The 14,163-nt window shown below is 37.4% G+C and overlaps 1 protein-coding gene across 5 annotated transcripts in view; it reads right to left on the reverse strand.

Moving 5' to 3' along the window:
* Window positions 1-6,280: 6,280 nt before the first annotated feature.
* RAB27A (RAB27A, member RAS oncogene family) overlaps window positions 6,281-14,163 on the reverse strand; it is an 89,211-nt gene continuing 81,328 nt past the window's right edge. For all 5 annotated transcript variants that reach the window (XM_027840766.1, XM_027840762.1, XM_027840764.1 and 2 more), the window contains one exon: window positions 6,281-9,089. In XM_027840766.1, coding sequence (XP_027696567.1) covers window positions 8,891-9,089 — 199 coding nt within the window. In that variant the 3' untranslated portion in view covers window positions 6,281-8,890. The remainder of the gene's footprint in view (window positions 9,090-14,163) is intronic.

Consider the following 14,163-nt stretch of genomic DNA (forward strand, 5'->3'; position numbering starts at 1 on the left):
AAGACCAAACAGAAAGAAAAGGGACATGGGCAAAAGGATCTTATATGTTCAAAGCCCTAGCACCATCTCCCTGACATGTCAGCTTGGTAGAAACTCCCAACTCTACCTAATACTATGGATAATATACCTAATAATAATACTATGGATAGACACCTTATAATATGGAGAAGCCAACAACCCTGTGGCCTAGGTCTGGTTCAACAGACTGCCGGGTGTACTCAGAAGATTTTAATAAAGAATGACCCTTAGTCCTTGGAAGGCAGCACAGAGAAACAAAGAAGAGAAGAGGAACTGAGAGAAGGAGAAAGCTGCTTTCCAAGTCAGAGCCTAAAGCAGGAATTTTGTCCTAGTGAAGCCCCAGCATTAATTATAAGTTACATATCTCATAATGTGCAAAGTCAGAGTCATCCTTGACTTCCCAGTTTCCCCATTTGTTGACAAGTCATGATATCTTACATGTCTCTTCCTCTCTATTTATGTCCATCATCCTATTGCAGACTCTTATCAACTCTAACCTTGGTTATTGCAATAGCCTCCAAATTGATTTGCCTGTTTCAAGTCTTACCTTTCTCCAGTCTATCCCTTACACTGCTGCCAAAGTCATATTCCTAAAACACAGATCTGACAGTGTCCCTCCCCTGCTCAGGAAACACTACTAGCTTCGTGTTACCTGGAAGATCAAATACAAATTCCTCTGTCTAGAATTTAAAGCCTGGCTTTAATAACCTGACTCCAATTTACACTTCCAGCCCTGTTACATGTTACTCTTTTTCACACACCCTCCATCCAACCAAAATGGCTTTGCTAATCATCACACATGACAACTCATCTCCTTTTCTAGCTTTACATATCCCCCTGCCTGGAATGTATTCCTTCTTCAACTCTTCTCTTCATCTCCCTAGCTTCCATTGAAGCTCATCTTAAGTACAACCTTCTACTTTAAGTCTTCCTGGATCTCTGCCTCACCCCCCAGATGCTATCACCTACCCCCACCAAAAATAATTATCTTGTATACACTTTGTATGTACTTATTTCTGCCTATGTTGTGTTTTCTGGTAGGATGTAAGCTTGAAGACAGAAAATATTTCCTTTTTGTCTTTGGATCCCCAGTGCCTAGCACAGTGCCTGGTCCAGGGTAGGCAGTTAGTAAATGCTTGCTGATTGAGAATATAACACTGTAAGAAGGGGAGGCAGACATTAAGGGACTTCCACCTAGAGTCTCAAGGACAATGATCCCCAAATACCTCCCTGGGTACAGACCTGAGGTCAAAGAGAGGAACCCTTGGAGGACATCTAGGTACCTGAGTAGGAAGCTTCTCTCTGATATTTAAAACTGGTCATCCAGTTTCCTTGGAAAGGCCTCCAGTAGTAAGGTACCCATTGCATGTCTCAAGTCCATTACACATTTGGGTCCCTCTAAATCATTAGGAAATTTTCTTTGTATACATTTGAAATCTGCCTTAATGCCTCTGTTGTTAACCCTTTCACGATCCTTTTGACTCTTACATAATTCAACATGTTATCTATCCTTCCCAACTTTTTTGTGTCTTCTACAAATTTGATAGGCATACCATCTCTGCCCAAAACAAAGAACATGCCAGTCAAAAAAGAGATAAGGGTCTCCTGACTTTGAGCTCAGTGTGCATTCCATTACAATATGTGGCCTCAAAGTCTAATACAATCTAAGTGCGAAATTATTTTTTGACTCTTTGTGTATGGTCAAGATAAATTTAAGACAAAATGAATCTTCTCAAACATCAAGGGGCGTCTAGTATATAGTGCTAAGTAAACATTTAAGAAATGCTGTAGAATTGAATTTGAAACAGCCCTCGAGGATTTGGTGAACCAGTCCATGCTCACTCTATTTATTTCCCTCGTGGTTTTGTAGAAAGCCAGTCTAGTGGAATGGAAAGGACACAGGACCTACAGAATCTGACTGAGTTCAAGATTCTTTTACTAGCTATACGAACTTGGGCAACTCATATTAAATAATGCTTTATAATTTATAAAGTGCTTATCTGACAATAGCCCTGTAAGGAAAGCAGCGCAAATACCGTCATATGCATTTTATGAAGAAACTAAAGTTCAGGGAAGTTAACTGACTTACCCATGGTTACCCAGCTAGTGCCAAAACTGGTTTCTGAACCCAGGTCTCCTAATTCCAATTATAGCACTCTTTCCACTACACTATGCTAATATCTTCAAGCCTCAGTTTCCTTATGAATAAAATTAGGATAGTAATACTTGCATCATCTACTTCATAGGAGTATTGTGAGAAAAGCCTTAAAGGGCTAAGAAAAAAATATAAGCTATTATCACTATTATTGAGGAATCTCTTCTTTTTTCCAGACAGAATAAATCTGTTAAGTCTTTCCTCATCCAACCAGCCCCATCCATTGTTCAATTGGTCTGTCACCACCACACAGCAATCTTTTTTATTCATCACTGATGGATTCCTTATTACTCTTCATGATAACTGTAGCAAACTTCTTCTCTCCTCAAGAAACCAACTCAACCCTTTTCTCTGTAAATAATCTCACATACGTTCCTGAGATTGGAAATATACTGGGAATACCATCATCGCCTATTCTCCATTTTTCAAAATCTCTCTGACCACATCCATCCTTTTCTTCTCTGCTCCAATCTCAGAGGGTAAAGAGGCCCTCCTCCTCCTCCTCAGTACAGACTCCTTCCCATTGGTCCTTTATCCCATCTCTTTATGGCTCTTTTAGGAATCTACAACATCAATTATTCCATCTCCCTTTCTTATCTCCAATTTTTTCCTGTCTACTGACTCCTTTACATCTTCTTACAAACACGCTTAGTCTTCCCTATCCTGGAAAAATACTTTCTCCTTGACCTTGCCAGATTCCTCAAACTATCACATTCTTTCTTCTTCCACCTAGAAAAGAGTAATGTCGTGAAAACCCAAAGAAGAGAGAATGTTCAGGAGAGGCTGACGGCAGGGTCGGATGTTTCAGAGAAGTCAAGAAGGATAAGGATTGAGAAAAAACAAACAAACAAACTTATATTTGGCAATTAAGAGAGACTTGGTAACCAGAGAAAGCAGTTTTAGTTGAGGAATGAGGTTGGATGAAGAGAATGAGAGAAAAAGAAGTGATGGCATTGATTTTAAATAGCTTTTTCCAGTAATTTAGAGGAAGGAAGGAGACACGGTGAGAACAAGAGCTAGGAGGAACAGGTAACGGCCCGACGTTCTGGATCCATTCCTGTGGCTTCAGTTGTCACTTCTATGTTAAGGACTTCCCAATTCATATCTTACCCAGATCTCTCCTATCAGCTCCAATCATACATCTCCAAATGCCTTTTCATGGGCATCTCCCTCTTTGTTGTACCAGCACCTCAACTCAATATATCCCAAATGGAATTCATCTCCTCCGCCTCTAAACTTCCTTATTTCTCTGGAAAGCATCACCGTGTTGCCTGTCTCAAAACCTCAAAGACATATTTTGTTCTTCCCTCCTTACTACCACCGATCAGTTACCAAGCTGTTCTAATTCTTCCTCCAAAATATCTGACAAATCTCATATATGTCTCCTCTCTACTCACACAGCTACTGACCTAGCTCAGCTTCCCATCACCCCTCATCTGGATTATCACTCCAGTGTCTACCCCCTCTCTAGTCCATATGTCACACAGCTTCCAAAATAATATTACTAATACAAAGAAATAACCATGTCATTCTTCCTCTCAAAAACCTTGGTCTAAATGGAGCTGTGGATCCAATTGTCTATAGGAAAAAATACAAGTTCCTTAGTCTAGATTTCAGACTTTCCAAAATCTGGTTCCCACCTACCTTTCCAGTCTTATTTCACACACGGGACTTATTTTCCCTTCATACACTCTCCATTGCAAGTAAACTGCAGTGCCAGCTATTCCTCAGACTCACTATATTATCTCCTGCCTGTGTGTATTCATGCAGGCCACCTCTCATAGAGATGCACATAGAGCACATTCCTTTATCATTACTGGTCTTCTCTCAAACCTCACCCTGCTTGACCTTTCTGAAGCATATATTACTGTTGACTAACCTCCTTTTGGATATTCTCTCCCTTCTGGGTTTTCACAACACTGCTCTCTCTCTCTTGCTTCTCCTTCTACCAATATGATTACTCCTCTTTCTCCTTTGCTGCATCATTATCCGTATCCTCCTATCTCCGAACTGTGGATGTAACCCAAGTCTTTGTACTGGGACTTCTCTCTTCCTTCCATGTACTCTCATTTGGTGATCTTATCAGTTCCCATGGGTTTAATTGTCATCTTTATGCAAATGATGCCAAGATCTATATCAATCAAGCCATAATCTCTCCCCCAAGTTCCAGGCTCACATCATCAACTGTCTGGTGGACACTTCGAGCTGTACGTACTATAGGTATCTTCAACTCAATATGTCTAAAATGGAAATCATTATGTTTCCCCATCTAGCCTATTCCCCTTCTTAAATTCCCTATTTCTGTCAAGGGCAGAATCTTCCTTTGTCACTCAGATTCATAACCTTAGGATTATCAACTCTCCCTTCACCCTGCATATTCATTCAGTTACCAAGTCTTACTAATTCTATCCCAGTAATATCTCACATTTTTCCCTTCTCTTTGTTCACACAAACACCACCCTAGTTCAAAACCTCATCATCTCTCATCTAGATTATTGTATTTACTTCCTTAATTAGTTTCCATCCTTTCTCCTTTCCATTCCATCGTCCACACAGCTGCCAAAGTGCTGTTGTAAAGAATAGGTTGGAGCATGTCACTCCTCTGCTCAGAAAACAACAGAGGTTCCATGTTGCCTCTCAGATCAGATACATACTTCCTGTGTCTGACATTTAAAGCTCTTCACATGCTGGCTCCAGCCTACCTTTCCAGAAGTATTAGATATTATGCTTCTTCATTCACAGTCTAACCAAACTGGCCTGGCTTTTCCCGACATGACACCACATCTCCTATGTCCGTGAATTTGCATGTGCTATCTCTCATGCCTGAAATTCATTCCCTCCTCACCTCTGCCTCTTAGATTTCTTAGCCTCCCTCAAAGCTCAGCTGAAGTACCCACCTCCTACATGAAACTTTTTCAGATCCTCAACTAGCCCAAATACCTTGTATTTATTTTTGTGTTTAAATATTTGTGTGTGTGTGTGTGTGTGCTATTTCTCCTGATAGAACGTATGCTCCTTGAGAACAAGAACTATTTCATTTTTGTCTTTGTACAACCCAGTGCTGAATGCAATGCCCAGTATATAGCAGGGATAGGGACTGGACCCATCATTCCACTGACAGAGGAAACTCCTCTACTGATATAGGTCAAGCACCTTCCCTGGAAAATAGTCTTAAGAAAGTTGCCTAGAGCACTTTCCCAGGATCACAAGAGGCAGGTCAGAGGCAGTCACATAAATAATATGTATCAGAGGTATGTAAACCTAACTAGGGTCTACCTGGCTCTGAGATGAGCTCTCTATATCCCACACTGCCTCTCATGGCACATAGCAGACAATAAATACTTGTTGATTGACTGACATAGTTGTCCCTCTTCAAGGTCAAGTCCAGGTGCAACCTCTGCCCTGAAGCTTTCCTTGCTCATACCTGCTAAAGATAATCACTCTCCAGATTCTCCCAGATCATTTTGCCTGAAACTGTCCTTCACTGCTCTCCTATTCTACATTCTGGCATGCTTCCTTGTGTACATGTTGTAATTCTTCCTATTTGAATACAAGCTACCCTAGAGTAAAGACTGTTTTTTTCACCTTTGGATTCTCATCAGCTATCACAGTGCCCTGCACCTCAGAGTTGCTACAGATACCCAGTTTTAATATCCCTTTCTCAGTCCTCTTTATCTCCATTACATTTTTCTTAGAGGTCACCAACCAGAACTAAACACAGTAATCCAGGTATACCTGAAATATAGTTTTGTATCAAGTCAGATGTACAGTTTTCTTTGCTTTCTCCACTACCTTCTCCTTATTATGCCTATCATTTTGTGGACCTTTTTGGTCAGTATTTTAGGGGACCAAACTACAATGATGCTCTTGATTTGGAGGTGTAGGAAAAGAGTTAGATTTTTCTGCCCTAAATGTAGTGCCATACTTACCTGGACACCCATCTGGTATTCAATGCACATTAAGAGTTGTCACCTTGAGACTGGCATGTTTTAATAAAACTGAAAGAGAAGGTTCTATTCCAAGGAATACTCTGAACCCTTAATTAAAATTTAGGTACAACTAGAAATAAAGTCAAATTCACATACAAACTTGATAGACCTTTTTTAATTAATCATAATATATATAAGTGACACAAGGTTAAAGCTATTTCATTAAAGATACATTTTACTTTTTATGTAAGACTATAAATAGAAAAATATGTCGTAGGACAAAAATATGGCACTTTAATATCAAACCTAAACAAATGACTTCCCAAGGAAACGGACATCATTTATTTCAGTAGCTAAACTTGGCTCTTGCGTGGGCACATAACACTTTTTAAAGAATGGCATGAGATTTAAACTTTAACTTTTCTTTAAGGCTAATGGAGTGAACAGCTAATTAATGCATGTAGTTCTTTAAAATTAAATATTCATGTATGACCATATATAACCTGCCTTGAGAGATGAATCAGTCCCAGACATATACCAGCAGGTTACATACACAACATACAAGTATAGCATATGTATTTATCTATTTTAAAATATACAAATTATCTTACAATATGCATTCTGGTTTATACTAACATCATTTACTCTATCGTAGTACCTTAAGAAGGCACTACTTAGTAAACTGAACTTGATCCAGTGATTTCAGGATCCATTCCTTGGAATTGCATGTTATAACAATACAAAATACAGTATATGCACAAGTCTTCACCACTGTCCATTTCTGAAAGAAGTTCTCTCAGACATTTCAGGTGCAAATCAGAATAAAAATTTAGTATTTGTTTATTATTTATAGCAGGGGAAAAACAACATCATATTTTAGAAAGCAAGAGGCAGGAGGCAAGCCCTATACTTTACTGCATTTAAAAATTAATCAGAAAGCTATTCTGTAAAAGTAATTATTTTTTCATAATTTCATTTTCTCAATTTTAACCAAACACTGTATGATCTATGCAATATTTTTATTTTTAATCTAAAAATATATTAAATATTATCACAGACTAGCTGGTCACTAGATTTTCTAAGGAGTTTACATTTCTTTATTGAAACTTTTCATAAATATTATTCCCCTGAAAGAAATAATTTTGATTTCTGTAAACAAATAGCTATGAAAATTCCTAAAAAAAAACCTGCAAACCACTTTAAATTTGGTATAAAGACACTTTGGCAAGGTATTGGAGTTACATGTCCAGATGTATAGTGCATGGTGACATTGACAAAAAAGACTGCAAAACAAATACTTATTAATCATTTTTATACTGAATTGGAAATTAAATGAGAATTTAAAAGCAGTAAAAAAAAAAATATGCCTTCCACTAAAATAGTAAAATCAATACTAGCTCCTTTGATTGTTCTAGTAAAGAAATAAGAAAGAATTTTGAAAACATCAGCTACTTACTGCCTAGGGTTTAAGTGGAAGATTTACTTGGTTTACAGGCTTAAAATTAACTCATTTAAAGCATAACCAGTTGGCAACCAAACCAATATTAAGAATTTAACTTAAATTTGAAAGAAATTGTTCAACATGTTTTCTTGTTTACAAATAGTTTCAGTGCAAAGCACCAGCTATGATAAAACACAAAATTTGCTGGCCAAATACAACTGTGTCCACCAAAGTGAATTAGGCCCATAAAATACAATTATGCTGACTATTCTCTATGGAGGAGACACAATGAAGAGTCAGAAGCACCAATTTTACTGCTCATATAACATTGAGACAATACCCAAAATATTAAAATAAGTGGCTTTGGGATCTTGGTCCATTTAACCCACAGCCTGGCACATATTCCTACTAAGACACAGGGAAGTCATATGTAAGGCGGACAGCAAGCTGGGTTTCACTGTGGGTGGGAATCGGGGTAAAAGTCCAAAAAATCTCTCCTTTGCTTCCCCCTCAGCTGAACTGGCTCAGACTCACTTGCTGTTTGCTGAAGGTGAAGATGAGCAAATTATTTCCAGCCCCCATCACAGTAGAGCTAAGATTACCCACAAATTACCCCATAACATCACTGAACAATACTGGAGAGGTCAAAGGTACAGCAAGTTTTGCCCTGCATTTCTATAATCATCTCCAGATCACTGTCCCCCTTACATTTGAAACTAACTGGACGTGTGTATATGTATATGTGTGTGCCTTCTGATTTATCATTCAAGTGGCATAGATGGTATTTTATAATTTCATATATGGTACAGTTGGAGATTTTTAAAAATCAGCTTCACAACTTCAGCTTACATACAGTAGAATACTTGGTTTTTGTTTTTGTTTTATAAATACACTCAAGCATTCCCTAAATAATTTTTGGTTGCTCATAATGCCACCAGACAGGAGATACTCAGTGCCCCTACACCAAGTACCTGTAAGTAGTCATGAAAAAAAATTTCAGAGCTGGAAGATCTCTGAGAGTTCCTTCTAGCCATAAATTCCACAACTGTATTATTGGATCTTCCAGTAACACATGCAATTTTACTGACTGTTACTGTTGCAAAATGCTGGATCCCTGAATGAACGACTGTCATGGAATAAGCATTATAAATACACGTTTCAATTAAATCCCAGGCTGAGTATTTTTTCAATTACCCAGCAGCGCTCAGTTAAATCAGTTATGAAATACTATTTTCTGGTCTCATAATTCCTCACAGAGATCCATTCAGCTACAACTGTACCACATAGAAACTATTTTTTAAATTATATAAAAATACACAGGTTACTCGACTCAGTTCACTTCACTTTTTAGCAGCCACATCCACCCTTTTCTTTCTGTTCATTTAAATGCTCAGTAGAGTTGTGGCCATTAGATCGAACGACTCCTTCAGGGATCCAGGACTTGTCCACACACCGTTCCATTCGTTTCATTATCAGGTCCAGGAGCATTTCAATTGCTTTGCTTATGTTGGTGCCATTGGCAGCACTGGTTTCAAAGTAGGGGATTCTGGAAGACAGAGCACACTTGGGTTAATGTCATGTGGGTCTCAAACTATCTCCATTTCCTATTTTATTGCTCAATTTTGCATATAAATACAAGTATAGATATAACAGTAATAATAGCTAACATTTACATAAGTGCTTACTATGTACCAGGCACTATGCTAAGTGCTTTTCAATTATTATCCCATTTGATCCTCACAATAACCCTGCAAGGTAGATGCTGTTATTATCCCCATCTAACAGTTTAAGAAAGTGAGGCAAACAGGGTTAAATGACTTGCTCAGGGTCACACAGCTAGTAAGTGTTTGAGGCCGAATTTGAACTACGGTCTTCCTGACTCTAAGACCCAGCAATATTCTATTCACTGTGCCACCTAGCTACCTATAAATTTTACCCAGATGATTTCTCTCAAAGAAGCAAAAGAGGCAATAAAATAAAGGAAAATAAATTTCATTATTTCAGAAACTTAGGTAATCCACTTTGCACACATGAAAAGAGATATAAAACTTGTTGAAATTCTGAAAGGCATGCAAAAAAAATTTCTTTCCCCAACCCCATTTTTTGGGGGCAGGGGAAGGGAGTAATGTCAAAACAAATTATAAAGACATAAATACGGACATTACTTAATCTGTTGGTAGCCTTTAAAGATCTAAAGTTATTTTGTTAGTTTGAAAATCTTCCCATCACACAGGCCACGCCCCATAGGGGCAAAAGAGAAGGCTTCAGTGGGACATGAGCTACCCACTGCACCAGCAATGGGACTGTCTTCTCGACCCCTAAAATAAATTTGTTTCAGCTAGTTACAGCTCTGCTCCTAATTCCAAATCCCATGTTCTTCCTACTATGCCAAACATCAGTGTGGTGTATTCAAATAATACATTATTCAAATAAATCAAATAATTATTACAAATTTATTTTAAGCATCTTCAGTTTCTATTATAAATGTATCTGCCAACTATTGAACTTCAAGGAATTTAATATCTTGTTATTATATTCAATAAGGAGATTTATTGACTATTCTTATTGACTATTCTCCTTGTGAGAAGTGAGGCAAAATCTTAAGAACATAGGAAATTTTATTATTATGGAATCACGGAACTTAGAACTGGAAGTGATCCCAAGAGATTCATCCCAGTGCCTTTAGCTTGATATGGATACGGCAACTGAGGTCCAGACAGTTACTTGTCCAAGGTCACACTGCTAGTAAGAAGTAGAACAGAAAGGATAACCCAGGTTGCCTGCTTCCTTATTGCCTTTTGTGAAATGAAGGAAGTCATTCTATTTTTCTCAACTGGTGTCTTCTACCCATGTAAAAGTAATACAGAAAAGATTCATTTTCAGAGAATTAATGGGTGAGGAAAAGTGGTGGAGGGGGAGAGAAGGTCAGGGAGAAGAAACTTCATCAGATATAACTTTGTCCATGTGTAAAGTTTATTTAATTATTCTCATTTTCTGAGCTATCAGCAACAATTTCTGATTCTTTTTTAAGTTTCACTTTTATCCTCTTCATGGGCTTCTGAAAGGAGTAATTTTATCCAAACATTCTTTCTTCATTTGGTGCTTTCCCATGCATACAGCAAAATCTTTCACATACTGTAGAAGATGAAGGGGTCAGAAGCGGAAAAGAAGGGAGGGGAGGAAAGGCTGAATAGTCTAACATAGCCCACGTTGGAGGTTTTGTGAGGGGCACCGGGGAGGTGGGAGCAGAAAAATCAGCTCTGTACTGAGAAATGCAAGCAGTGTTTGTAAAGAAGAGCATTAAAATAAGACTTTTAAAATGTTAATCCAATATTTTTCAAAAGAAAGACACTGAGCAGAGTTTCAGACTCCATTCCTGTTGCAGTTGAAAATGTACAATGTTTAGTAACATTTGGAAGTGACTTTCCAATAATAAATTCTAAGTGCATTGTTAGTTTTGTAACCTAGTTGAATGCAGTAAATTTGCTATTAGTACTTATGAGATAGGACTTCGAGGTTGTTCTGTGGCTTATGCAAGGTATCCCAAAAGACTTAATGCCGCCTTAAGCTATTAAAATTTAAATGTTTTATCATAATCACACTTCATACATTACTGCTTTAGAATCTTGGATTCAAGAATTTTCACAGTCAGCAAAAGTGAATAACAAAATTCTTCCCATTTCTTAATTTATTATTTCATGTTATTTTCCTCTGTATTTATAAGTTGAAATACTTCTAGATTTCTCTTGCAGTTCCCCCTCAAAAAAAAAAAAAGAAAGAAAGAAAACAGTTTACTGTTACATGAGCCATTTGGTAAAGAATGTCTGACCAAAAAAATGCATGATTCGATGTAGATGCAGTGGCTACTGAAGAAATTGGCTTTGGCCTCTCCCTTCCTTTGGGTAAGTGTGTTATCTGCAGAGAGGATCATGGCAGCTATTGTGCAAACATCTGTTGCAATGAAATAGATGAAGTGGAAGAGAAACTTCTCAAATAGCTTAACAAAATCCTCCAAACCAAGTCAACATTGACACTGGATGACTTCAGTGGGAAAGTGAGCGTTCAGGAGAGGATAATGAAAAAATACTGCAAATACAGTTTGAGATTGTCACGTCATGAAGATTTTCTTCCAAAACAGAGTCAGAAGACAGCGTCGAGCTCTAAATAACATTTTCAAAATAAATTACATTGATCTTAGGCAATAGGAAATAAACTGGTTATCAATATAGGAATCTTTTCTCTGTAAATATATACATCTGACCATAGAATGCAAAGGTCAAAATCAGTACCAAACTAGTCAAACCAAATACTAACAACAAAAAATGGAAAATAAAAACTAAGGAAATGATACCAGCACCGATTACAGCACCAATTTCAAAGGATGAGACTAGTTATGAAAGGAATTTAATAGAAAAACACAGTAGATTGTGAGAAAAGAGCCCAGAAATGGCTTTAACTAATAAACATTGGATGGATAGAAAGGTCTGGCAGTTAAAAGCAGCATAAAATATAAATTCATTTGCAAAATGTTGGCTCCTTTGTTAAATGTTAAAGGGGGGATAAGATTATGAGAAGTATCACCTCATAAAGCTGTAAAAAGAAAAGAAAATTCAACCAAATCAAATCATTCCAAGGACATTTATATACGAAACTGATAAAAGAACAAAAGATAAAAAAAAGAACATGCGACAACACTTCTGTGATGACCTATTTTCATCATCTACAAGAGAAGCACTCAACACTTCAGTCTATCTGTAGTCACATGAGGAAGTGTAAATGGAACTAAAGAAAATGAAGTTAGGAAAAACAGCTGGACCAGACAAGAATACCCAGAAGAAATCTATGTTGAGGAGACACAATATTGAAAGCATTGAGGGGTTTAGTTTCAAGACAGTGCAAAAAAAGGAAAGATAGTGAACAATTTGATAGCATCAAAGAAGGTGATGAAGAGAACAGTACTAACCCATGTGTGTGCTTTCTTACATCTAAAAAAATTTTTTATGGAAATGATCTATAGATACATCAAGAGTAGAACTCATGAAAACAGAAGGGAACAGGCAGGGTCTCATGAATAATTTTATACAGCAGATCATATCTGCACAGTCACACAATTGACTAAGAATATAAGATCTAGTAATTTACAGGTTTCTTTTTAATTAAAAAATGTTTTAATCAGGTGAGCAAAATACAGCCTTAAAGGTTTTACTCCAATCTAAGGTCTCTCATGTAATATTGAGATTAGAGAAAATTCCTTGATGAGTATAACTAGGGAGAAATTTCTCCAACCATTCATTGGCAATAGCTCTACATGCAAAGCATAAAGAGATATGCATTCACCAAACGTGCTTACCTCTAACATAGACAATGTCCTGCATAGTGTTCAAATAAAAGAGAGATTTCCTTTAGATGGTGAACTCCTCCAGAAGTTACTGCTTGTACATGATGTTGTGATTGCATCAAGTCCCCCCAAAACTGTAAGATTTTCTCATGATCTCTCCAAAGAAATTAGCCTAACATTCCACCCAGGAAAAACTAAATGGATGAAGAATCCCTATTGTCCAGGTCATGTTATGTAAGTGGGAGGAAGTTTCTTGAATTAGTCCTTCAGTACATCTATCTTAGACAGGTATTGAAGATGAACAGTGACCCAGGATTGAAAAGGCAGGACAGAGCAGCCTAGATTAAATTTGAGGAATCAAATGGTACTCCCAGTGATCCCAAGCACCAGCTCAAAACAAAACCCCATCTTTTTAATACCAGTGTTCTTCCAGGGATGCTATATGGTGACAAATCATGAAAAACTACAGTCTCCAATGAAGATCACAAGTGATCCAAAGATGCATGGTAGGCACAAGTAGCTTGCAACACATTAACAATGTTAACTTATATGAAAGAAGAATCATAGATGTATCATCCAAGATATGTGTGAATAGAAAGGGAGATGAGTCAGTTAAGGATAACACTAAGGCTATACAGATACCCACAGAATGGGTTCTTTTTAAATGTTTAGCTATTTATCCATTTTCTCCCATCCTTCTTTCATATTGTATTATCATGCAGTAATATTTTACTGTTCCCTATATTCTGTGGGACTTTCCATAATGCATATGTTCTGCAGTCTGTATATTTTGTTTCAATGAAATTTGTGTAAAAGAAAAACTAGCTGTGTTTGAACCTGCTTGTTTGTCCATCATTTAGTACATAACAAGAGAGTGATTCATTGACTCATTCTTTCATAGGTCTATTGCCTATTTAAATTCTAGCTCAAAAAAAGAGACTTGCTCAGAGAATTTCTGCTGGGGGAAATGATGCAATAAGCTTAGTAATAATAATTTTTTAAGTCAGAAACTAGCGATGCTTTAGACTGGAGAAGACTTAGGGGGTGCCTGACATTTGTATTCCAAGTATCAGACTTGTCCTACTTGGTCCTGGAGAGTAAAACTAGGAACAGCAGGTAGATGTTGCAAAGAGGCAAGCTACTATAATGATCTACAAAAATACTTCAAGCTCTTAGCACATTTTTTCTGATCTTCCTGTCCATAAGTGAAACCACTGAGAGTTCACACACAAATGCATGCATGTACATGCACACACACACACACACACACACAGAGGGAGAG

This window comes from Vombatus ursinus, unplaced genomic scaffold, assembly GCF_900497805.2.
Source record: "Vombatus ursinus unplaced genomic scaffold, bare-nosed wombat genome assembly UNPS02014848.1, whole genome shotgun sequence".
Classification (NCBI taxonomy): domain Eukaryota; kingdom Metazoa; phylum Chordata; class Mammalia; order Diprotodontia; family Vombatidae; genus Vombatus; species Vombatus ursinus.